This window comes from Xyrauchen texanus, chromosome 28 (genome assembly GCF_025860055.1).
Source record: "Xyrauchen texanus isolate HMW12.3.18 chromosome 28, RBS_HiC_50CHRs, whole genome shotgun sequence".
Taxonomy (NCBI): Eukaryota; Metazoa; Chordata; class Actinopteri; order Cypriniformes; family Catostomidae; genus Xyrauchen; species Xyrauchen texanus.
In genome coordinates, this window is record NC_068303.1 from 41182746 (window position 1) to 41209236 (window position 26491).

General features: G+C 40.4%; 1 protein-coding gene across 2 annotated transcripts in view; it reads right to left on the reverse strand.

The window, feature by feature from the left end:
• Positions 1 to 11812: 11812 nt before the first annotated feature.
• The window catches only part of med23 (mediator complex subunit 23), a 94670-nt gene continuing 79991 nt past the window's right edge, over positions 11813 to 26491 (reverse strand). For both annotated transcript variants that reach the window (XM_052095601.1, XM_052095600.1), the window contains 8 exons: positions 24917 to 25133; positions 24269 to 24505; positions 19610 to 19775; positions 19236 to 19308; positions 18219 to 18433; positions 16793 to 16913; positions 13236 to 13367; positions 11813 to 13085 (listed from right to left, as the gene is read on the reverse strand). In XM_052095601.1, coding sequence (XP_051951561.1) covers positions 12894 to 13085; positions 13236 to 13367; positions 16793 to 16913; positions 18219 to 18433; positions 19236 to 19308; positions 19610 to 19775; positions 24269 to 24505; positions 24917 to 25133 — 1353 coding nt within the window. In that variant the 3' untranslated portion in view covers positions 11813 to 12893. The remainder of the gene's footprint in view (positions 13086 to 13235; positions 13368 to 16792; positions 16914 to 18218; positions 18434 to 19235; positions 19309 to 19609; positions 19776 to 24268; positions 24506 to 24916; positions 25134 to 26491) is intronic.

The window sequence follows — 26491 nt, forward strand, 5'->3', positions numbered from 1 at the left end:
GCCACATAAAAAAATATTGTGCAAAAAAGTAGGTATCGTAACGTGAATCTATGAGATTTAACCACAGTTATACAGAAAACACCAAAACAAAAATAGTGTAAAATATGCGTAGACATTATAATCATAAATTCTGGCCATTCGAAAGTAAAGAATACAGATTATTTCCCATATTAAAAAAAGATGAGTAAAGTTCTGCTTGTGGGTATTGAGTTTATTTGCTATTACTGTAAATGCCTCAAACAAAACTCAAAAAATCAAAGACTCAATGACGTGATCCTCACAAACTTCATCCAGCGGCATGTTCTTGGACGTGTTTATTGTATCAGCTGATTAAAAACAAACAACAACAAAAGGTTTTCCTAGTGGACTAATACAAGCCTGTGCTCCTGAAGAAGTGTTGCAAGCAGCCAATCGGATTAAAGCTTGCTGTTTAATGTACAATGTACATTAGATTAATGTAAAACGGTGTATTGTCAGTTCAGAGAGGTGCCGTTTGAGATAGTATTCCAAACAGTATAAATGATACATACAGTACACAGAGCACTTCGAAGCTAGAACAGAAGTGCTACAAAAATTACTTCAATTACACATTCATGATTAAAAATGATGTGTTTCATAATTACAATTAATAACTTTTATAACTTTTCTAATATGGAAAACATTACTGAGTGCACCTTTACAGAGTATTGTTTGTAGCAAATTATCCAGCCGTGAAGGCTGTGGGGAGGACGGAGGGTTCCAGTCCAGCCCCATGCTGACGGCTGCCCGGGCAAGCATGCCGGCCATCTGGGCGTCAGCCTCTGACTGGGTGTGCCGACCCGAGGGTGGCAGCCCAATTAAACCTTCTGCGTAAGACACTGGAATACTCTCCGATGCAGCGGCGAGCTCATCATCCAGCTCGGGGGGCTCAAGAGGATAGGCAGACTGGTCGTGAGGTGAGCCGCTGTCACCCCGAGTCCGGGCGGAAGTCAACGAGCGTGTCGGGGGGCGGGTGGTTCATGGGGATGTACCCGGCGAAACCGAGCCCGCTGCCATCCCCAAATCGCCTCCATCGCCAGCCGGGTCGTCCACAATCCCGTGGAAAGATTTTTTAGGAAGGAAAGCCACGACAGCAACATTGCCATGGTAAGTTTCTTGCAGTGAGAAGACAAACCATCCACAGCGTCTTTGACCATCCGGAGCGGAGAGAACTCGACCGCATCCAGGAACTACACAGGGGCGGAAGGGCATCTTTATAAAAAAGCGTCATAAAGAGGACGTTCAACGCTGCAATGTATTGCTCTTTTAGAAAATTAAACTCTTAAGAAAATATTCTCTGTTATAAAAGCACTGTCAAAGCACCCAGAGGCAAAGCTGCACTGCCGTGCAGAGAAGGAGAAAGCTGTAGATATGCGCTGTAGATACAACAGCATACGCTCTTTCAAGAGATGAAGTGAACAGTCTTGTGAAAACAGCTCGCTGATCACACAACCGCACGGCTCTGAAGAAACATTCTGAATGGTCAGACGCATTTCCCTCCCTTTATACCTGTATGTCCGGGGGAGGGACATGCAAATTCTGTCTGCCAATTTCTCATTGGCCTTTTCACAAGTTCAGAGATGTGCAAGGCTCTCAAGAGAGACCCCTAGTGTCGCTTCTTCGACACAACATCGAAGTGAGCAACAGACGGGGAAATATGATTCAAACCAGTTCAAATTCCTTTTGACTTAAATGTTCCTAAAAACATGATTAAAACACTACAATTCAGTTGGACTAAAATACCACTTTAAAACAGGCTCTAGATCTGTTAAAATGTCTATAATGTTTGGTACCTGCTGTGGGTGTTTCATGATGGACAGGAGCAGCAAAGAGTTCCAAACCAGAAATGTTAATGCTTTATAGGAAATCTAAGGGGTGGATGGAATATACCAGCTGTGAATGTCTAGAGGGGACTTTGGGAAAGCTGGAAACTTGAGTAAACGTGATTTTGTCAAATAGAATGATTTTTACATCAGCTAAAATGATATCCATGGCTCTGATTTTAGTTGATGTATAATGTTTGTTTCTGTACATCGGTACATTTGTGTTTTGTCATTCTGTATGTTCTGTATGTTTATGGTGCTGGCCAACTCCTTTAAATTCAGTATGTGTCTTGTTTAGTCAGTCTTTGTTTGTTAGTTTGAAGTTTATAGTCCTGGTCATGCTTGCTGTGAGTTGTTCTCTGTAACACTTATTTGTTGCATCTGGCCTGAATGAAATTTTTGCAGAATTTTTTTTCTTTTCATTATTTCTCTCTCTCACCACCAATGGAGATGTTGGGCATAATCCTTATACTTGCATGAGCGAGTCCTAATTAGACACTGTGATACATTCTCACTCTGTCCATTCTTTTGTGGCTTTGGACATTTATGTTGGGATTGGAGATCCATCACACAAACTCCTGGACTAAAATTAAATTAACTGCAATGTTCAAGATGTCTTAAAAGAACTGCAGTTTCTTGAATAAAAATGATTTGAATCAATGCAATGGCTAAAAATGCTTTTTGCCTGCATAATGGTGTAGTACTGTCATCTACCAGCAGGAGCTATTTCCTGATGTTGGTGAGCCTAAACAACCAGGGGTGCTTCTCATTTCTAAAACTTCATCCTTATTTCCTTTCCTTGAGCGTAGCTCCTCCCTTTTAGGGTTGGAAACTTGATGTAATGTTGTTGATACTTAATGAATTAATATATTCACAATAAATCGCTATAATTTAAGATGTACTGTTGAAGTACGTGACAATTATGGGGTATTTAAAGGTAAAACGTGAATTAGAATTATGCCAGATGTAAAGGGGGAGGAGAAGTTATGCATGTGTAAGGTGCTTTGACAAAAAGGACTTCCTGTGCGTCCTCACTCAATGCTCCTCTGAATGTTTCCTCTGTCCTTACGGTGCAGAATTGATGTGTCCATAATGATAGTGGACTTTGATCGCTTTCCAGGTAATGGTGTCAAATACACAGCGAGTAAATTAGGAAGCATCGCCTTGTTTAGTTGGACAAGGACATTCACAGACTTGCACAACTATGATGCATTTCCTATCATTCTCTTGTAAAACACATTGATTAAGCATGATTTACACCGCTTATACACATCCACTGCTTTTCATTTTGATGTATTAGCACTAAAAAGCTTCCCGCCTTTGTCAAGCAGTAAAAAAAACATGACGTTGCCCAACGAGTCTATTTTACTGCATCCAAAATCACTTGAATGCACATCATGTTGCATTAATGACTTTCAAAGAGAACTTGAAGGCAGCAGCAGCTCTCAGCATGAATGTAATGAAACCAAACTGTGTGTGCAATCACATCTAATCAAGTCAGTCAAATGAATCAACCTTTGTGACCTGGCAGACGACATGCCACTGAAAACAAATCAATAACAAATACTTGGAGGCATTGAATTGGACTTTAAGTTTTCCAGTTAGCAATGCTGTAATAGTGTTGGAGAGTAACTAACCAAAAGTAACAACGCTACTGTGTCTTTTGTAGACAGACTTTTGTACGTAACAGCAAATGTTCTGGTGCTAATTGCAGCTTCTTCTGGCCAAGAACCGAACATGAGTGACATGACAATCAGAGTTTTTATTGGTCCTACGTGCCATTTCATTATCTGAGATAGATTATACCACAATAATAAACTGGGTTCAGGGTTCCCCTTTTTACATTTGAAATGAATTTTCCATGATATTTCCAGGAATTTGGATGTTGATTCAGATCGTTTTCTAATAAATAATGTAGACCAATTGACTTCTGAGTTTTTATGAATTTCCATGACTTTCCACATCTGGAAAATACAATTTTAAAATTCCCTTATATTTCCAGGTTTTTATGAATGTGGGAATCTTGCAGTTTGGAAAACAATGACATTAAAGTGTCGCACAGAAATAGCTCAGAAAACAATACAGAATACACAGTTTTGCTCATAGTTACTAAGTGCCTCAAACTGAACACATTCATTTATTTGTTGCCACTAACATGACGCCCTTTAACAATAATTATATCATCCTAAAAAGCGCTCATTGTATAAATCCTGTACTTTTAAGCACGACTTTGTTACCAGGTGGACCGATTAAAAAGCTAATTTGTCCTTATTCGCAGAAGTTGCGTAAAGTTAGCTAATCAGACTAGGCTTTTCCAGTTTTGTGTGAACTGACCATCTGAGGCAGAGACTGCAATGCTACTAACCTAATTCAGTGTTTTAGTAACAAGTAGTTTAATATTGTTTTCAAAGAATGGTATATTGCATAATTGATCGTACCTTACAATGCTACATCACTGTTCCAATGGCACATTGTTTTGCACATAAATGAACAGCTTTTTAATTCATTCAAAAATCCTCTTTGTTTTTGAGCAAGAACTTTGATTAAATTATCAATTATATTTGTAATCATAATATCAGATGTTTATATATTGCAGATATTCCCCCTTAGTTTGAATCCAGTTAGCTATGTTCTGTTGGTAGTATCCTTGATAATTAGTGTGTTTACATGTGATAGACATATATTTTACGTTGTTTGCTCAACTGCAATAAGTCTGTGATGAGGGGGGGGGGGGCAGTGACTATGCACGCCCGGCCCCCAATTGGTCTAATCAGTCGAGGAGAGGAATAAATGCAACGGGATGCGGCAGTTCGGGAGAGAGAGAGCCACATGCAGCTGCAGTGTGTGTTGTGTTGAATTTCTCATTAAACATTATTTTGATGGTTCTTCCGGTTCCCGCCACCTCCTTTCCCAACCTTACACTTATTAGAATGCCAATATGCATTGTTTTCATTTGGATGTCAATAACACATTTAAAAGGTGTCTATAAGACGTTTATAATATAGGATGTTTGTAAATCACATCTTTTAAGAGGTTTAGCAGATGTTAATTCGATCTAGGATGTGGTGTAACTACAACAGGACCATGTGGGAAATCAACCATTCAGCTGGATTAATAACAAGTGCCATCCCTCATCAGACACTTTCTGCTTCATTTTTACAGTGGTTACCTTTCCCACTAGCTCTATTGATAACCTCCGAGACATAGGTTCTGGTCTTGTTAAAACCAGGAAGTGATCACATACACAAACAATGCTGAGTGTGATTTGGAAATTGCATTTTCCTTCTAAAATGACGTGTTTTTTTCACTGATGATTAGGGTTGGGGTTTTGGTTTGGGGATGAAGTTAATAAAATATGCATTCCTTTACAACTAAAAACACAACTCGATTTGGTTCCACTCTGGAGCTCAAGAGTGCCCATACATTCATCAACACTTAGCTTCGGCCACTGGAGAACGATTTCAGTAGAAGAACTTTCAACCTACTGTAGTCGATTTCATAGTGAATTCATAGTCTGGGAGATCATTGCTTTTTCTAACTGTAGACTGCACTGTCAGTATGTAATGCAGTAAATGCAGTAGCTATGCCAATACTGGAGAATACAAATGGACTTCAAAGTGTTTTTGTTGTTGCCTTTACACTGCAATGCAGTTTCATTAGTTACTTTAAATTATGAGCAGCTTGTAGCTTGAAAACATACAGTTTCAAAGTAGCTTCACCGAAACTACTGCAATTTCACATGATCAGAAACAAACATTTGAAAGCCCACCCTTGATGTCCTATAGTAATCTCTGCTGTGTGTGACTGGACTTCTCTGATCAAAAGCAATTTCCCTCGTCTCATTTCCCATGATCCACAATAACAACCAGGCAGGTCATTACTCCTCAATCAGCCTACACACACTCACACACACACTCACACACACACACACACACACACACACACACACACTCACACACACACTCACTCACACACACACACTCACACACTCACTCACACACACACTCACACACACACACTCACACACACTCACACACACTCACACTCACACACACACACACACACACACACACTCACACACACACACACTCACACACACACACTCACACACTCACACACATGTTGTGTTTCCATGTTTTATGGGGACTTTCCATAGACATAATGGTTTTTATACTGTACAAACTTTATATTCTATCCCCTAAACCTAACCCTACCCCTAAACCTAACCCTCACAGAAAACTTTCTGCATTTTTACATTTTCAAAAAACATAATTTAGTATGATTTATAAGCTGTTTTCCTCATGGGGACCGACAAAATGTCCCCACAAGGTCAAAAATTTCGGGTTTTACTATCCTTATGGGGACATTTGGTCCCCACAAAGTGATAAATACACGCTCACACACACACTCACACACACACACACACACACACACACACACACACACACTCACACACACTCACACAGACTCACACAGACACACACACACACACACAGAGAGAGAGAGGTTGAATTCATTTGCCCATGTAATCAGTTTGTAACTGGATGGGTTGGTAATTGCTGTTATTTTCATTATACACAAACCATGACAGCATATAGATTACACCGATGAGCCAAAACATTATGACCACTCACAGGTGAAGTGAATAATGTTGATCAGCTCCTAACAAGGTCACATGTAAAAGTCTGGGTAGATTAGATGGTAAGCAAACAATCAGTTCTTATGTTGAATGCCTCTATATTCCCCAGATCTCAAGTAGAGACATGCATAAATGTGTAAACCAGTAGACTTTGTTGTCAGAAATTCTACCTTTTTAAAGTAATAAGTACGGACGGTTGTGCTTGTGGATATCTACTTTACTTAAAGCTGAAGTGTGTAACTTTCAGTGTTTTAATACTTCTATCCCAGCTAAATATGCAGAAACAGTCATCATAAGCCATTCATAGGTTAAGTTTCTTGAAAACTGTAAACACTGTCTCTGTGGTGTTATGAAAATTGCTCGACCAGTGGCGTGAGTTGGGGGCGGGACTATCTGTTTTTTTATTCAACACATAAGGGGGGCATTTTCAGAAAGCTGTTTTGAAAACAATGTTAATTTTTGGAATTCTGTTTTGTTACGCTAGTGGCGCAGAAATGACACACTATAGCTTTAAGTGTCTCTAATGAAACTTTTAAAGATTTAATGCCATTTATCTTGCCATCTTTGGCAAATCTAATGATTCGTTTTTTCTCAATGTCAGGGCAGTCTTTTGATGAATGGCGTCACAATAGTTATCTTATCAACAATATATGTAATAGATGGGAGAATAGTCACAATGATTTGTTATTTTACACTATAATATAGATATTTTTGTTCACTTAACCACAAACTTACACATAAACCTAACCTCTAGAAGAACAGACGCATACAGTACAGCGATCAAAAACAATTCAATAGTTCAACAAGTGGAAGAGATTGCGTCTGTCTGATGAAATGTGTTGAGAAAACCTGTTTGAGAATAAATGTCATTCAGAAGTGGCATGATGGTCTGAGATAACTGGAATTAACAAATTTCACAGCTGAACAGCAAAGCCTGTACAAGCTCCAGCCTGCTACACTGAGTGATTAGCATGAAATCCCTCCTAATGCAAGCTGAACACAATTTGGCAGGCACTAGATTTATTTAACTCTCCAATACCAGAGAAACCATGCGTTCACTCGTACACATGTTCCATGATCTGGATAAAAGTGTTTTTTGTGCTTTGTCTTAGTGTGACCACAGCAACCGTAGGCATACTCGGCCCTCAGAAATGGAACTGAGTGGGACGTTTTTTTTTAGGAATAGATTGCAACTGTCTGGATCTGGAAGTACAATCCCATGTTTTCCTTTGGAGAGAGAGAACGGTCCCCACCAATCAGAGAATCTGCACCAATATGCAGTACAAATGCACAGCAATAAATCAAGTTCCAAACATATGTTCAGGAGAAGCTTGTTCATCTAAGCCGGTACATCATACCAAGGACGTACAGTATAGCTGCTTTCCTTGCACCCGTGACGATTCTTCCGGCATTGTTCCCTGCCCACTCATCCACAACACACTTCCATGGCTCTCTACACAGAGCTCAAAAAAGTGCTTCATCCGACAAGTTGTTCCTCATCTTATGTAACTTTCAGCTCACAAACCTAATTCTGTCTGTTTTAGCATCTGCTGCTTTTTATAATTTCTATTCCCCGGCACGACACTGCAGAGATAGAAACGAAGCCATCGATGGAATGCCCTGTCGCTCATCGTTTGTCACGGTTGGTTAGGACAAAAACTCTGATTAACATGAAAAAGATACCTTTTATCGTGTGTCACAGTGTTGTGTCTGGTTAGAACAGGGTGTAAGGCCTGAAACATAAGCTTCTTTATAAAAGAGTGAACACAGATGCTTCCGGATTTGCAAGCCTGATTTCACGTATCGCTGCATTTGAGAATGAGACGCATTGCATTATCAGTGGTGCTGCAAGGGGTGCTATAGCAAATATACAGTAGCATAAACGGTGTTCTTCCGTGTACACTTATCTCTTTCAGGTGAACTTTAGTCATGGCTGAGCTACATTTTAAAGAGAATCTTGCAGAACAAATTAGTTTAAGTTGGTTTAACCACAAACTGAAAATTCTCTCATCATTTACTCACCCTCATGCAATCCCAGATGTGACTGACTTTCATTCTTCAGCAGAAATTGTTGTATGTTCACATTAAATATCATTTTAATTCTTAATTAATGGCCCCAGGTATATTAAAAAATACATGCTTTCAGCTCATTACATAAATACTGTAAAAAGAAACAATGTTTTATGACTTCTGAATGATTTATTAACTGTGTTTTTGCATTGAATTCAGTGTTTTTTTTTGTTCATGGGACGAGTAAAAGAGCACAGGAATACACTCCAGTGCCTTGAAGGGATAGTTCACCCAGAAATGAAAATTCTCTCATCGTTTACTCACCCTCATGATATCCCAAATATGTGTGACTGACTTTCTTCTGCAGAACACAAATGGAGATTGTTAGAAGAATATTTCAGCTCTGTATGTCCATACAATGCAAGTGAATGGTGACCAGGCCTTTGAAGGTCCAAAAAGCACATAAAGGTAATAAATCAATATTCAAGTCCTTTATTTTTTACTATAAATCTCTACATTCACTTTCATATTCTTTCACATTTTGAAAGTGAAAGTAGAGATTTATAGTAAAAAAGGATTGAAATATTGATCTGTTCCTCACCCAAAGTGATTGCATTGCTTCTGTAGACATATATTTAAACATCGGAGTCGTATTGAGTCGTGGTGACGAGGTTTATAGTAGATTAATGTCACTGAACGGCTGGATGTCTGAGTGGTGTCCGGAGAATAGCATAGGTTTTTGGGGTAAAGCGAGATGGACTCCATTCCTCCAGGGAAGAAGCTGCTCTCCTCTCTAGTAATTTGGCTCAGTCTTAATAGTAATAGTATTTGACTAACTGGGGACCAGGTCAAGAAGCAGACATATTGGCTAAACTGAACATCTGCTAGCTGCATTGAGATGTCACACAGGCCACATAAACAACAACACACAGAGACAGTATCACCTAGATATCTCATAGAGACTGTGTCTGTTCCCCAAACTGCCAAACACAATACCTTTATTAAAGGAATATTCCGGATTCAATACAAGTTCAGCTCAATCAGCAGCATGTGTGTTATAATACTGATTACCACAAAAATGTATTTCAACTTGTCCCTCCTTTTTTTTAATAAAAGCACAAATGTGTGTTCCAGTGAGACACTAACAATGGAAGTCAATGGGGTTTAATCTGTAAACATTAAAATACTCACTGTTTTAAAAGTATAGACACAAGACATAAACAACATGTGTGTTAACATGATTTTACTGTCATAAAATCACTTAATAACCACATCTGTGGAAAGATAATTTTACAACTTTGTTGCCATGACGATGTGATGTGAACAAACCCTAAAACTTCTGCAATACATGAGTTTTAACAGAAGAATTAACGTAAGTACTTTTAGAAAATTATAAATGTCACATTTCTGCCTTTAAACGCTCCCAAAATTGACCCCATTGCCTTCTATTGTCTCTCACTGGAACAGATGTTTGCCTTTTTTAAATAAAATAAGGAACGAGTTGAAATTCATTTTTATGGTAATCAACATTATGGCACAAATGCCGACGATTGAGGTGAACTTGTATTGAACCCGGAACATTCCTTTGTCATTTAGAAGAAACTTGATTGATGACGAACTAGAAAATTACAAGACAATAAAAGATATACATCTACAGTATGACAGTTTGGGCTCCTAAACATTAGATCTCTTTCATTCAAAGCACTAATTGTTAATGAAATGATTACAGATAATAGTTTGTATGTCTTATACCGGATGAATATATTCGTTTAAATGAATCTACTCCCCAAAGTTATTCTTATAAACATGAGTCTCGATGGAAGGCTGGTTGACTTCAATACTCACATAGATAAAGAAAAGGATACACCGGGATTAACATTTATCGACATTCTCAACGCTGTTGGGGTCAGACAAAATGTGACAGTACCCATAATCATACGCTAGACTTAATTCATTACATCTTGTGCTTAGCTAAGCCCACTCAATATACACCGTTATCAATTGGATTGAACTATTCTTTCGACCACTAAAGATGTAGTAGCTTTACAAAAAATCGTTCAGATCTGTCTCAAATATTCAGTATGCCAAAAGGTTCAGAAGAACTTGATGTAGTCACAGAAAATATGGACACAGTGTTCTGTAGCACCCTAGATAGTGTCGCCCCCTTCGATTAAAGAAAGTTAAAGAGAAAAGCCTCACACTGTGGTGCAATAATTACACTCATGTTCTCAAACAATCATGCATTAACAAAATAAAACAATGAACCTGTAATATCTATAGTCTTAGAGTGATCATTGTATAGTTTGACTAAATATAAAATTGCTAAAAAAAATTTTTCGGAAAGCTTTATTTCTTATGACAATTTGATTGTTTTAAAGGATTACACCAATTATGTGCGGTGCTACTGTGGTTTCATGTCTCTCGACTCATCTCACTGTGAATTTGGCAACAGTACATCCAACAGTACAGCTAAATGTATGAATGATATTTAGAAGAACATCTCAGTTCTGTAGGTCCATACAATGCAACTGAATGGTGACCAAATCTTTGAAGCTCCAAAAAGCACATAAAGGCAGCATACAACTTGTGGTTAAATCCATATCTATTCAGAAGTGACCCATCAAGTTCTGTGAGAAACAACAACATCAAACATCAATTTCTTTTTACTATAAATCTCCTCTTTCAAATAGCCCTCACTCTTCCATCTTAATTCTTTTGTTTTTGGTGATTCGCCGCTTTTGTGCATATCGCCGCCACGTACTGGACGAGGAGGATTTATAGGGAAAAGGACTTGCATATTGATGTTCCATTCAGGGTCTCCAGACAACATATTATATCTAAAAAGCAAATATTGATATGCGATTAATTGCAATTAATTAATTAACCAATACGTAATGCAATTCATTCGGTTGAAAATTTGAATTGATTGACAGCACGTCTCATTTGGTCGTAAAGGAAACAGCTATATCTGTTCAGATTGAGAATTCATTTCAACTTCTTGAAATTGAAATTAATTTGACAAATTGACTATTTTTATTTTTTAAACTCTGGCAGTTAGAAAATGCCCCGGGAAATTAAAATCATTTTTAAAATAGCTCATTAAATAACCCACTAATCCTCAGTATTAGGGAGGGTGTGCCCTCCTAAATGTCAATGATGGTTCCGGCCACACACACTCTCTCTCTCTCTCTCTCTCTCTCTCTCTCTCTCTCTCTGCATTAGAGAACAGTAGATCTGTGACCCCTGTCTAAAGCTCCAGGCTACAGTGAGTTTGTGTCTGGCTTTATCCACACACACGCACGCAAAATTTCGAAACACAACTGGTCTTTATTCCATGTAAGAAAATGACTACGAATAAGAATCAAAAAGACAAAACACACTTTTATTTGAAAAAAACATGAAAACAAAATGACGTTGCTGTATCAAAATTCAGACAAAATCTTTCACAATCTAGCATTCTAGTCCATGATTCTGGGGTCAGAGGCAACACAGATGTTTTCCAGTGGATTTCCTGGATCAGAATAAGACAGGTGACTACGTGTCACATGTTCTTCAGGAGACAAACCCCCTCCAGTCCTACAATGTGACCAGTGGCAGTCTTTCTCCAGATTTCTCAGCATTGAAGAATCTGCCTCAATGAAACATGTCAATGAAATCTCAATGAAATCCAAACACCTTCATCAAAAACCTTTACATGTCAAATCCAAATTATATACACACCCTCATGTCATTCCAAACCCTGTTCTGCAGAACACTTACTGTAATAGTGACCATATAATAGACCACTCCAAAACAGACAAAAAACACCCCAAAAAGCCCCATTAAAGAAGTCCTTCAGACTTGTGTGCTGCATCCAAGTTTTCTGAAGGCATATAAAATGTTTTAATTGTTATTCACTGATAATCTTCCTCTCCACACAGTAGAAGCCCGGGTTAGCGTCAAATTTAAAAACAATGCATCAACAATATTGACATGATATTTAGATATCTGTATTTAGATGCTGTGCAGAGGGAATATTATCCATGAATACTGACTTCAATTTCTGTCTGTTCCTCACAAAAAACCATCATACGGCTTTTGAAGACTTGGAATATAAAGCATCAGTCATTTGGACTACTTCTATGACACTTTTATGGAGCTTTTCCATTTATATAGATATTCTTCAAAAATGTTTTGCTCCTTTTGTGTCATACGGGGTCGGAATGACACGAGTTAATAATGGGTTTTTTCCTTTTTTGGGTGAATCATTGTTTAATGGGGTTAAAACCTAATACTTCAACCACCAAGAGCTTGAGATCAGAATGCTTTAAGTGAGACAGAAAGACTTTGAAAGTCATCAGAATGAACTGACTTTAGGACACTGTAGCGGCTATGATGACATTACTCTGTTCAGCGCTACAGCATCACTGGCCGACAGACAGAGGGATATTAGCATGTCCAGCTCCGCTCTGGGGTGCAGGGGACGAGACCGTCGGCGGCTGAGGGGTGTTGGTCACCGTAGAGACGGCCGCTGCTGGCTCCATCTTACTGATGTGAGTGATGAATCGCAGACGGAGACGCATCGCCTGCCTTAGCGAACAGATGATCCTCTCCACCTAAACACAAGAAAGACAGAGCAGCCTCAGATGACCCTTTTTATGAAGCTTTGTGAATGATAAAAAAACAAAATACAAAAAAAAAGAATAATAAAATATTAACTACAGTTTTGACCAACACAAAAGAAAATGTGTGTGTGTGTGTGTTACCTGGTCTTTGACGCTGTCCCCAGTGAACATGTATTTGATGTGGTAAAGGAAGTCACAGATGGGGTCCATATACGCCAAGTGTTTACTGTGCTGGTCCACCGCCTGAAGCATCTCGTAAAATGCCACTCCAATCTGAGGGAAAAAAAAACTAAATAAATCTTAATTCACCACTACTCTTTGGCTCCAGAATAATTTTTTTTTTAGCCTTCTGCTCCAGGGAGAGCGGGGTATCTGGTTATCGCCAAAGACAATATAAGGAACAGAAGACAAACCATTTGTAGAATAATGAATAGGAGACCTTTTACATTGGCTGTAGGAATAGAAGAGCCGCCTTTCTAGTAAATTAAGCATTGAGGCTTTGCCTGTGTGTTCAGTAGAAACATGCCCAAAACATGCCCAGATGGGACTTGTGGTAGAAATCATGTATTGTCCAGCATATGTAAGGCACATTTTAATTACCACAGAAACACACCAGATCTTAACTATCACCAAAACGCAGAATGAGATGTTTTTATGTGCAAGTGCTTTTTTATGGTGAGTTCAAAGCAGCACTCGATGCTGGCGTTGACGCACTGACACGAATCGTGAAAGAAGCTTCACGATTGCTGTAAGAAAGCTGATAGTCACAGTATACCGGCAGATTAATGTTGTGGAGGATGAGAGTTTAAGAGATTTAATCCCCACTGCAATGAATACGTCACTTCTCAACGGAGCTTACGCTACGCCTGCGTCATATGCCGGAACTCGACTCTGGCGAGGACGGCTGTTACCGGAAGCCAGTGATTACAGTTTATAGTGTTATAAATATGGATATATTTCTTATAAAAACGTATCGATTTGCTTCAGAAGGCCTTTATTAACCCCCTGGAACTGTATGGATTACTTCTATGATGGATGGATGTGCTTTTTTAGGCTTCAAAATCTAAGGTACCATTCACTCCCATTATAAAGCTTGGAGGAGCCAGGATATTTTTTTTATATAACTCCGATTGTATTTGGCTGAATGATGAAAGTCATATACAACTAGTATGGTTTAATTTGAGTAAATTATGGGATAATTTTCATTTTTGCAGGATCTAACCCTTTACCTACCAAAAATGATCTGATTAATCATGATTCAAAATCGACAGACAGCACTACTATTTATATATATATTTGTATATATTTTGATAGTTGATTAATTTATTTAATTTATTAGAACAATTAATCAACTATTCAAAGGATTATTGCAGCAATTAATCAACAGCTCTTACCTGAGAATTCAGCTTGTGCTTTGAGTTAAGAGGTGATATTAAACATGTACTTACTAAAAATAAAGAGGATGAAAGTATTTTAAAAAATGATGAGATCAAACAACTATTTGACAACGAAAATTGTCCATTTTCTTTATTGCTGACATTGTCAAAATGTCGAGTAATCGTTTCAGCCCTAATATCTGCACAGCTCAACAGATCTAGAATAAAAGACAATTCATAGAAAGAACAGATATTTACCACAAAAACAAGATGAGCTTTTGGGCCATGTGTCTGGAATCAGTGTTTCAGATTTGTATCTTGTATTAAGGCATGTGAATGAAAGCTTTTTTTGTTCTGTTCTTTGTGTGAACGAGCCTTTAAGGTTGTATCAAGGTTGATACACTATACCAAAATATTAGTCGTCAATACTTATACCACTGAAATTTAGCAATTCTTGAATTTACAATCCTAGTATGATGAAACATAGCTAGTTATTCGTTACGTATTGTGATGTTTCACCAATAGGCCCATCTGATTTGCCAAATGGCTGATGTTGATAAGTGGCCGCTAATTAGTCAGCGAATTAACGATGAATCCTACATTGCTAAAAGCCTGGCGCATGAATATTAATGATGTTATATAATTGGGCTCTTCAAGAGGATTATGAAGCAGCATAAGCATGATCAAGTCAAGTGCACACTACACGACTGATCACAGACTGGATCATTCGTCCTCGACATAAGCTTTATTTGTGATAACATGTCAACAAACAACATGAAAGGAAGGGCTTGTGGATGCTTTTGCACTGATTTGCACAGAATGGGAGAAAAAATAAGAAAAAGAGCCAAAATACTGATGAGGCAGCAGTTTGATCTTTCAATATAGTTTCTAATTATTTATTTTCTAAAAAGAAAAAATTATTGTTACATTTTTTATTTCTTGGTATTGACTTTGTACCAGGATGTTGTTACTGCAAGCAGGCTTTACAGGATGAATGCAAGACGATATGGGAAACTATGCCGAAATCCTGCCGCCAAATTGGTGAAATTGAAAACGGATCTGATCCAAATCTTGCATTGAACTGTGTGCTCCTCCAGACAGTGCTCTGGATGATGGATGTGTCTGGAGAGAGCACTTTCATTAGATTCACCACTTAAACAAGCCCACAAGTCTCACAGGACACGGGCTCCAGGAAATGCACAAACACACGCATACACAACACGAACAACTCATCTCAGTTTAAACTGTCCCTAAGGATAACCATAGATGCAGGTTTGCTATTATTGCAAGATGCTGCTTCTTAATTAGTTTGTTTTGCTGTGGAATAATTAATTGCTATCCGCAGTATATTCAGAAGCAGCGACCTGTGGACTGCTGAAACGAGGAGATAAAGTCCTCTCTCTGCATTTGAGTTATTTTAAATCAATAGAAATTAACTACAATAGCACAAGCATATTTCATGTATCTTTCATTTGTTACCACTGACTGCAGTAAAACACATCTGCAAAGAGAATGTCAGAAACAATGTTCATTTTGTATAAAAGTTATCATTTTTGTCTTCATTGAAATGTCCTATAAATGTAGTCAATATTTCATGGTCACCCTCTTTAATTTATGTCAGTTTTACTCTAAAAGGTAGTTGAAGTTCCTCCATTCAGTGTGTGTGCACATGTCAGTTGTAATATGAGGTTTATGTTGTGATATAGTGATTAATGTGGCATATGTAGGATGTGTTTGAGTGAGGTGATTAACACGTTATTAAAGTTCATTGTACAGATGTTCAGTGGGGAAATACACAACATACCATGAGTGGAATATTAACATCAATTACATTCTTTCTAGATATTTCTTTCTTTAGAAAATACATATATAAAAACAGTGTTAGTGCATTGTATTATCTTCTTATTGTCATTTTTGTCAACAGTATGTTTTTATATAAACCATTTGATTACTGTCATGATGCATCTTTTCATCTCATCTTCATTAATCTTGACAAAATCAACACCACTGTGAAATAATCTTTACTTTTGGATGGACAGAAATTATATAATGACTATAAATATATATATTTCTCATATTTAATAATACTTTTGTTTTATTTTTTTACAGTCAATTATTTTCCCATCCAGATGTTTTTAAGGCACCATCTCCCTCGCTTCCATTTAAAAAATGTCCCTGCTTAGAAGGTTGTGTTCAAAACAGCCTTATTCAAATCAAGTCCTCAAACTGCCTCAGGATTCCCTTCACCACTCTCTTCTCTCTCCCATGAGGCTTTGCTTTTAAAGCGTAAATGTGGTGTGTATAAGTGTGAACATTCTTTACCTCCAGCATGCATCTTGTCCTCTCCTGTTGGAAGCGCTGTAAGAATGGCCCCACGAGATGATACACGTACAGAAGCTGGAACTCGGTCTTCACGATGGGCTTCAGAACTTCAGACAGGAACCTGATACACACAATCACATGAGAGTTAATACCATAATTCACAACATTAACATGACCGACATTCTCAACTAAAGCAAATAAGCCACTGGAGGCCGTGCGTTACATGATTTTACCAAGGATCAGTGCTGTTATTAAACACAACACAGTAGAGTGCCTAAAACACCCCAAAATTAATCCAGTGGCATACTGACAAAATGCAATATAATAAGACACGTTGGCTTGAGAAACAGCATTTAATTATTCAAACTACTCAAGACGTCTAACCTTCCAATCTATCTTCAACCTGCCCAATATTTAAACAGCAAGAGGTCAGTGTTGGGGAGTAACTAGCTAAAAGTAGCAACACTACTAACTTAACTAGTGGAAGCGATTGACTGAAATGATTCAGAGAGAGAGGACGGTTTATGTGAGTGCGTTTGATTACTCGCTCGACTCAAGCGTATTATGATGATCCAGTGCTACTCACTGGAAAATGTAGCTTGTTGCAGGAAAAGAAGCACAATTGTGAAAATACTGTCTAGCTACTGAAAAATTTAGTTAAGTTAGTAGCATCACTACTTTTAGTTAACTACTTCCCAACACTGAGGGACAAGCAATGAAAATACAGCAGCTAAAGAGTCAACACAGAGAGGATGAGGGCAGATATGATAAATAAGCTTTTTATATATTTTACAAATCTGAAATTACTTTTTAAGGTTTTGGATGTTTCATTAGACAGTGGTGGGGACAAATGCCACGAGTGTGCTAATATTCTCCTGTTGCCCTTGTCAGATCACATCTCCTTCAGGAGCATCCCTTCAGTCAATAAACTGTGTGTGTGTGTGTGTGTGTGTGTGTGTGTGTGTGTGTGTGTGTGTGTGTGTGTGTGTGTGTGTGTGTGATTATGCGCATGGCCAGGATCCCAGGCGTCAAAGAGCTGTCTGCAGAGGGCCAATAGGCAAAATTTAACAAATGTATCACAACAAACAGCACATGTGATTCCCGCGGGAGAGCTGAAGTGTCACATTGTAAACATGTATAACAGTGCACACAAACACATCAATTACCCTGAAAGACAACATGAACGCAAATGGACCCAGTTGACTTTAATGCATGTTTCTGCTTTTTACAATGAATGATTTATCATTGTACGATATTCTATGAACAAACATGTATTTTTGTATTATGCCTCTGAAACAACAGTAGCAACAGCTGGGTTCAAGCTTGAATTGCTCCAATGGAAATCCATTATTAGAGAATTTATGTACAGGCCAGTAGGGCATGATTCATTTATTTATTTAGCATGTTATGTTGTTTAATGTCCTACTTGGGTATGAGGGAGAGCTGCCCAATGCTGGAGTGATGCCAGACGGCATGTGCCAGCGCCAGGACATAACTGCAGTGCATCTCTGAGTATGACTGGTGACAGGCGGTGAAGTCCAGCAGCTGGAAGGGGTAACCAACCCACTCTGCCTCAGAACTCAGAACCGGACTGCTGACCACACTCACGATACGGTCATGAAGGACAATCCAGTAAGGCTCCTGAGAGAGAGGGAAAACAAGAGAAGGGTCATCAACAAAAACACAATTTTTGGTTGGTGGAATAGTATCAGGTCAGATCAAAGACGACGGAGCACAACATTTGGAAATCCCGTTCATTTTCACTAAAGAGGATTTTTTTTTATTATTAATTAAAAAAGAAGTGCAAATCACAAAATGATGATTTCACGATGATATAATTTACATTTCATAATGTCTGTTCTGAAAGTAAATCCTCTCTGTATCACAGCAGAAATCACAATGTGAATCTACTGTTATAGTTACACTTACACCCCTCAGTACAAATGACTGAAAGTGCAAAATAAAAACATTACAAAATAGCAAAAGACCAAAAGAAAGAAACAATGAAAGAAATAGCAAGAGTGCAAGACAAAATGAGCCCAAAAAAAAGAACGTACAAAAGACAGAATCAGTGAAAGTATTAGTGATAAAAAAACGAAAGAACGTGTGAAAGAAAGAGCAAAAGAAAAAAAAAAAGGATCCAATGTGCAAAATAGCAAAAGAAAGTGTACAGGAAAGAAAAAAAAATTGTGAAAGAACAAACAAAAAGTGAAAAAGAAAAAAGAAAATTCCACCAGAAGAGTTCGAAAGAGTGAAAGAAAGTGCAAAATAAATAAAGAGCAAAAGAGTGTGAAACAAAAAAGAAAAAAGTGAGAAAGAAAGAAAAAGAGCTAAATATATTGAGAAAAAAGAAAAGAGTGAAAGAAAGAAATGTGTGTAGTTAAGATAAAATAGCGAAAGAAGAAACAAAATGAACAGTGCAAAAGAAAGAAAGGGTCCGTACAGGTAGAGCAGTGATGACCAGTCCGATAGCATTCATCCAGGCTGTGATGTGTTCTCGAGGAACCAGCGGCTGACTGTAAAACACATTCACCAGCCGTTATCATCACACACACTGTAACTATGACCTCAGCAACAATTCCACCCAATGAAAGTGGATTACTATTCATGGTATAAAAAAAAGATGCAATGAAAGTGAAGTGTTTCCTGTCTTTAATAGCTTTAGATTAGATGCAGTGCAGTAAATCTCTGATTTTCAGGCATCTATAAAGCAGCATTGCAATATAGTATGATTATATTCAGTTGCAACCCCTTCACCAGACCATCAACTCTCATAATATTGCTCTTTTTAACACTGTCATCATGATGAACTCTGACCTCTTGAGCACTACATTGAGGAGGGCATTCCCCACATCTTTCCCTGGTACAGCGAGAGCCATGAGCTCCACACAGGTGACGTGCAGCGCGTGAGCAGCAGGGTTTGGAAACTCATTAAAGCGCCAGTCGCAGTTGGGGAACGGCCCTGGAGATTTTCCTGCCATGGGTGAGGTCAGTTAAGGAAGGGTCTCTTGACTAGACAGGTGGGGAGGAAAATTCATTTTCTAGAGACAAAAATTTGGATATGCCCATGAGTTTTTCATGAGTATTTTTGGTCTGTTTTCCAGAAAGAGACTGTAAACTTGAAATGTTTGTATATGTTAAAAGTTCATTTTGACAACTTTGATTAAACGCAAGAATATAGATGACCTCAAAGCTAACAGATGTGGACTAAATGGAAAAAATCCTATAAGTACTTGGGTATCTGGGTGGACGAGAGGCTCTCTTTTAGAGTGCATATTGAGCACCTAGTGAAGTTGAAGATTAGGCTGGGTTTTTATTATCAAAACGGGGCCAGCCTTAATTTAGCAGTTAGGACAACGCATGTACAGGCTACATTCTTAAGTGCTCTAGACTATGGGGATATTATTTACATACATGCTGCCTCTATATTTCACTGCCTAGACTCTGTGTATCATAGTTCCCTATCTGTCAGTCAATGAGTTGACACTAGGGGACGCTCCTGCGGAGCACAGACATCTCTGATCTTGAGCAAAAGCCAATGGAAATTGGCGTGTAGAATTTGCATGCCACTCCCCCGGACATACGGGTATAAAAGGAGTGGCGCTGCAAACACACATCAGATATCTTCTTCGGAGCCGAGCGAGCAAGTTCACAGAGCTGAATTCCTCTGCAGCCTCCATTCATCTCTCTACGCTGTTGGATCTACGGCGCATTCCAGTGGTCCTCCCTCTCGCACAACACGGTTGTGCTGAGCAAATACCCCTGGGCGCTTCAGCAGCAGAAAACTACAGAGTGAACAACTCGTTTATATATATATATATATATATATATATATATATATATATATATATATATATAACGCATGTACATATATGCAGGGACAGCACTTGTGGATGGATCATGCTCTCACTGCGAGGGCGTGATTCTGGCAACGTTGCAGTCACGGCTTTCTCTCGTAAGAGGGAAAGCTTCTCTGCCGGGAAACCCCCCACGGATCTCCCATTCCCCAGCACGCTTGTTTGACCCAGCTCGTTTGCCTCGTCTCAGGACGATTTCGCAGTTGTGTCCCCAAGGGCAACGGTACCCACATTCTAAGAAAAAAAGTCCTAATTTCTTGGGCCTCACAATCGGTGTCCCCGGCCGTCGTTATCACAACCACCGGGCACCGTTTCTCTCTCTGGCAGGCATGGCTCCTCGGAGGCGGGCCTCAAAAATACGCCCCTGATGTGTTGGTCTCCATGGGCTACGAGGACGAAAATCTTCCTCCCCCGTCACAAGGGTGGTCACAAGGAGCCAGGTAAGTGCTTTGATGTTTCTAGACTCAGCACCTCGGGCTCCACCCCGTCGTGAGGCCCCACCCACTGGTACGTCCAACGCTGTAGTTCCCTTGGTCCCTCTCGCATGGACCTTGGGGGCATGGCTCACGCTCCCCAACCAGGCGCGTTGGTTGATCAGGACCTTCCGACTCGGCTACGTGATTAAGTTCGCCAGGCCACACCCAGTTTCAATGGCGTCCGCTCCACTACGGTTAGAGGCGAGAACGCCGCTGCCTTGCAGGCGGAGATCGCCTCCCATCTACGACAGGACGTGATAGAGCCAGTCACTCCAGTCGAGGTGAAGACGGGGTTTTACAGCCCCTACGTCATCGTACCTAAAAAAAAGGCAGCGGGTTTTAGCAAATGTCTGGCATCAGAATTGGTTCACGGTGGTAGACCTGAAGGACGTGTACTTCCATGCCTTGATTCTTCCTCGACACATACCCTTTCTCCGGTTTGCCTTCGAGGGTCAGGCATAGCAGTACAAAGTCCCCCCCCTTCTGCCTGTCCTTGTCCCCTCGCACTTTTACGAAAATCGCAGAGGCAGCCCTTGCCCAGCTAAGGGAAGTGCGCGTCCGCATCCTCAAAAGTCTCGACGACTGGCTAATCCTAGTTCACTCACGGGACATGTGCTCAGGCACCTCAGCCGCTAGGGGCTTCAGATCAACTGGGAAAAGAGCAAGCTCGCCCCGGTTCAGAGCATGGTATGGAGTAGACTTCCAGTCATGCAGTCAGTGCTGGACTGTCTGCATGTGTTCAGACAGAACACATTGGTCCCACTGAAATCCTTTCAGAGGCTCCTGGGCATATGGCATCCTTAGAGACGGTCACACCACATGGGTTGATGCATGTGAGACCACTTCAGCACTGGCTACAGGCCCGAGTGGAGAGACGAGAATGGCGCCACGGCACACACCGCATCCTCTTCACGCAGGCTTTCCTACGGGCAGGAGCTCCCCTAGGCCATGTCCCCAGGCACGTCGTGGTTATGACAGATGCCTCCCAGCGTGGCTGGGGCACCATGTGCAACGGGCACTCAGTCGTTGGCCCTTGGACTGGCCAGCGACTCTGTTGGCACGCCAATTGCCTCGAGTTACTGGCAGAACTACTGCCGTTGATCCGGGGCAAGCATGTGTTGATCCGGACGGACAACACAGTGACTATTGCATACATCAGCCGCCAAGGTGACCTACACTCTCGTAGAATGTCACAAATCGCCCGTCGTCTCCTCCTTTGGAGTCCACAGTGGCTCAAGTCGCTGCGAACCACCCACATCCCGGGCCACCTCAACAGCACAGGGGACGCGCTGTCGCGACAGGTTACACTCAGGAGAGAGTGGAGACTCCACCCTCAGGTGGTCCAGCTGATCTGGAGTCGATTCGGCCAAGCACAGGTAGACCTATTCGCTTCCCCAGAATCCTCCCACTGCCCACTTTGGTACTATCTGAATGAGGCTCCCCTCAGCACAGATGCCCTGGCACACAGCTGGCCCCTGGGGCCGCGCAAGTATGCGTTCCCCCCAGTGAGCCTACTTGCACAGAAGTTGTGCAAGGTCAGGGAGAACGAGGAGCAGATCCCCTTAGTGGCCCCTTATTGGCCCTCCCGGATTTGGATCTCGGACCTTATGCTCCTCGCAACAGCCCCGTTGAAGGACCTTCTTCCTCAGGGACGGGGCACCATCTAGCACCGGACCTCTGGAATCTCCATATCTGGCCCTTGGACAGGACGCATAAGTGTCTACCCGTTGTAGGCCACTTAAGTCTATCACTCAGGCCAGGGCCCCCTCAACGAGGCGCCCTTATGTCCTGAAGTGGCGTCTGTTCGCTCCGTGGTGTTCTTCTCGAGGTGAAGACCCCCAGAGATGTAGGGTCAGTGCTTTCATTTCTGTAGGAAAAGTTGGAGGGACGGCTGTCCCCTTCCACCTTTAAAGTGTATGTAGCCGCTCTATCAGCGCATCATGATGCAGTGGACGGTAAGTATTAGGGAAACACGATTTGATCATCAGGTTCCTGAGAGGCGCAAGGAGGTTAACCCCCCCCAGGCCGTGCCTCGTCCCCTCGTGGGACCTCTCCGTGGTCCTTCCGGGACTTCGGGGAGCTCCCTTCGAGCCCCTTGAGTCAGCAAAGCTAAAAGGCGCTCTCTCTAAACACCGCCGTCCTGACGGCGCTCAACTACATCAAGAGGTTAGGGATGTAGTTGAGCGCCATCCGTCTTACTCTCACGTCATCCTGAGACCCCGACGTGCCCAAGGTTCCCACAACCCCTTTCAGGGATCTGGTGGCGAACCTGCAAGCGCTGCCCCAGGAGGAGGCAGACCCAGCCTTGGCATTGCTGTGTCCGGTGCGCGCTCTTCGCATCTCTGTGTGTGATTCATTAAGCAGCATTGGTATATTTTTATATACAAAGCCATACTGGGTAAACTCCCTTTTTATCTGTGAAGTCTTCTATAACTTTCAATAGCTGTTATGATTCTCACTCCTCTAGATGACTACTCTACAGGGCACACAGGATTTGCTCAGAACTTGGTAGAACGGCTTTCACTTATTTTGCGCCCAGGTCATGGAATAACCTTCAGAACACTCTACAGCTTAATCATTTTGTCTCCTTGAGAAAGTTCAAAACTTTGATGCAAAACTGTGCAACTGAAGAGTGCAGTTGCTATTCATAAGCTGGATTTTGTATTATGTATTTGTAGTCCTTTGTATTAATGTGTTTTCATTTTTGTCCTATGTCTGTTTTTGTCAAGATTGATTTGATAATTCTGTTACTTTGTAATGGTGTGATTTCTTGGCCAGGTCTCCCTCGAAAAAGAGATTTAATCTTAAGGAACTTGGTTAAATAAAAATGTTTTTAAAAAAAGAACAAAACTGATTTCATGAGGCTTTAAAGAAATAGAATTTAAGCTCAACTGACAGCATTAATGAAAATAATTTCGACTCCTCCCTTGTTAATTAAAAAAAAAGCAATGGAACAATGGAAGTGAATGGGGACAATCCAAAAAGATACAAATTGTATTTCACTTAAATTGTATTAAACATTGAGTATGTACATTGGTGCTCCAGCAATTTCTACTTTTTAGCAGGACTCTTGGATCACACCAATTTGACAAGTATGTGAATGTGTGTTATTCAGAAAACAGAGCTGACTCAGTAAAGGATATTGTCCACAAGTCGTCCGATGAGTTTGCAGTAATAGGTGTCGTCAGGGATCCAGACGTTGTCTTCTCTTGGGTTCATTCCACACTTCAGGTATGTCTCACTGAGACACCAGCCAGGTGTGCGGTTGTCCTTGAGCGAGCTCATGATGGCATGCACCAGCTTCCTCTTCAGGTTGGTGCGATCTCGCAGATGCCTCTCATAGTAATGAAGTGTGTTGTATAGGTAAGTCACTGGCCGGTCTGCATGTAAAGGGTCAGGATTTACATTAACAAAGCAAAGAAATATTACCCCAAAACCTTATTTCAAATTGAGCCAAAGTGAAACTACACACTGTTTAATCAACTACAGTATATGAATTCAGGTTTTCTGAATAGAAAGTGTTTGTGTGCCTGTCACAACATGTGTGAAATGCATCTGTTGCATTCAGCATGTGATGCGTGGCAAACATCACACATTTCGCTCACTGGCGAAACTCATGGGCGCAGCATCACGCAGCTCAAAAACTCAATGTGAAAGCTGTAACCTGTTAATATGGGCGCTGAAATGAATCTGTGGCATTGATGCGCTGCAGGCGCAGTATGTGTGAAACATGTTTCCCAGTAGAGCACTTCAAAACAATTTGAGGCTCAGCACTTAGGTGTCTATCTCACCGTGGAACTTGTAGAGCCCCCCCAGATGATCCAGAAGAGTCTCCAGAGATTTTGACACCGGCAGCAGCTCCAGGAAGCGATGGATGACGATGTCAAACACGGGCAGGAATCGCAGACACACGTTACCGAAGTAGATGGGCAGGTACTGTGACTGCAGCTGGATGGGGGGGTTCACCTGCTCTGCAAGACCCTCAAAGTACAGCTTCTCTGGATACTTCTGCAGGTGACCGAGACATGGAGGATACCATTTCAAAGTTCAGTTCATACAAATGATCATGGATCAGTTATGGTCGATTAGACCATTAGTGAGGTCAACTAGTTTATCACTTTTTATATTTTTACAGTTTTATATTTTTATCAGTTGTGTCTAAATTTGCAGGCTAACAGGTGACACATGAAGTGCGCTATGGTGGCTATAACTTCCATTTTCATTTGTATTTTGTGTAGGGCTGGGAAATTTTACTTGTTAATTTCTGCAATTAATAGTTGACTTTTTTAACACATTAAAAATAAAAAATAAACATTTCATGCAGCATATATTTTCACACATTTTTGTCACTAATGAGGAAGTTTCTGTTAGTTTGAACAGCAAGTCCAGGCTCATCTGAGGTCAAACTGCATACTAAAGGATGTTGTGCTGGCCATTAATCATAGAGCTGAACGTAAAACTAAATGTCACAGCAAGTGAAGGTCAATCTGTCCTTGAAATGCCACAGAAATATAAAGATAGGGTGGGTGCAAATAAATGTGTGCATATGACATTTTACACAAACATCAAACCAGATGTTCTGTATAATTTCCTGAACTGAGATGATTTTTTCCATCTCTAAAGGTCAAGAATAGTCAGTATTAAAAACAAATCCATATCTATCCTGGAAGAGCACTGGAGGGGTATACAACTGTTAACAGTTTGAAAAATGCCAACAGTCTCTGGGGTGGCCAGCATTTGGTGTGTGTGACTGCTGCTGAACTATATTTGTAAACTTGGCAGGTCCCTGAAGAACAAATGCATAGTTACAAGGACACAGATGTAGTATGGTGATGCCGAAGGTCAATGGATGAAGACACAAAATCCATAACACTACAGTTGAGACATAACAAAAGATATGAGAAGCAAAATATTGAAATAAGTCAAGGACGTTTTATAGAAAATAGTGGAAAATGGGTGCAATTTTGTGATCAGTCTGACTTCAAATGTAATAACTTAAAATAATAATTTCTTCTCACAGTAAGTGGAATATAATATACAGTTCTGCTCGTGGACATCTAGTTTACTTGCTATTAAATCTCAAACATATCTCTGAGGGGGGAATACACTAAACAGTTGAGTTGGTCAATCTGTCCTGTTCTCACAATGATGTTCGCCTCATTTCTGTGTTCTGTGCGTGCTATTTTTAATAGTGGCCTATGTACATATGCATCAGACCGATGCTTTTGGAGCATCTCATTGGTTTTAGCATCACAAATGCAATGATTTAGGACGTTGTGTCAGGTTAAAAGTAGTTCAAACTTTGAAAGTGGTGTCTGGAGATCCTTAAATTCCATTGAGTTTCATCCAGCTGTCAAGAAAGTGTC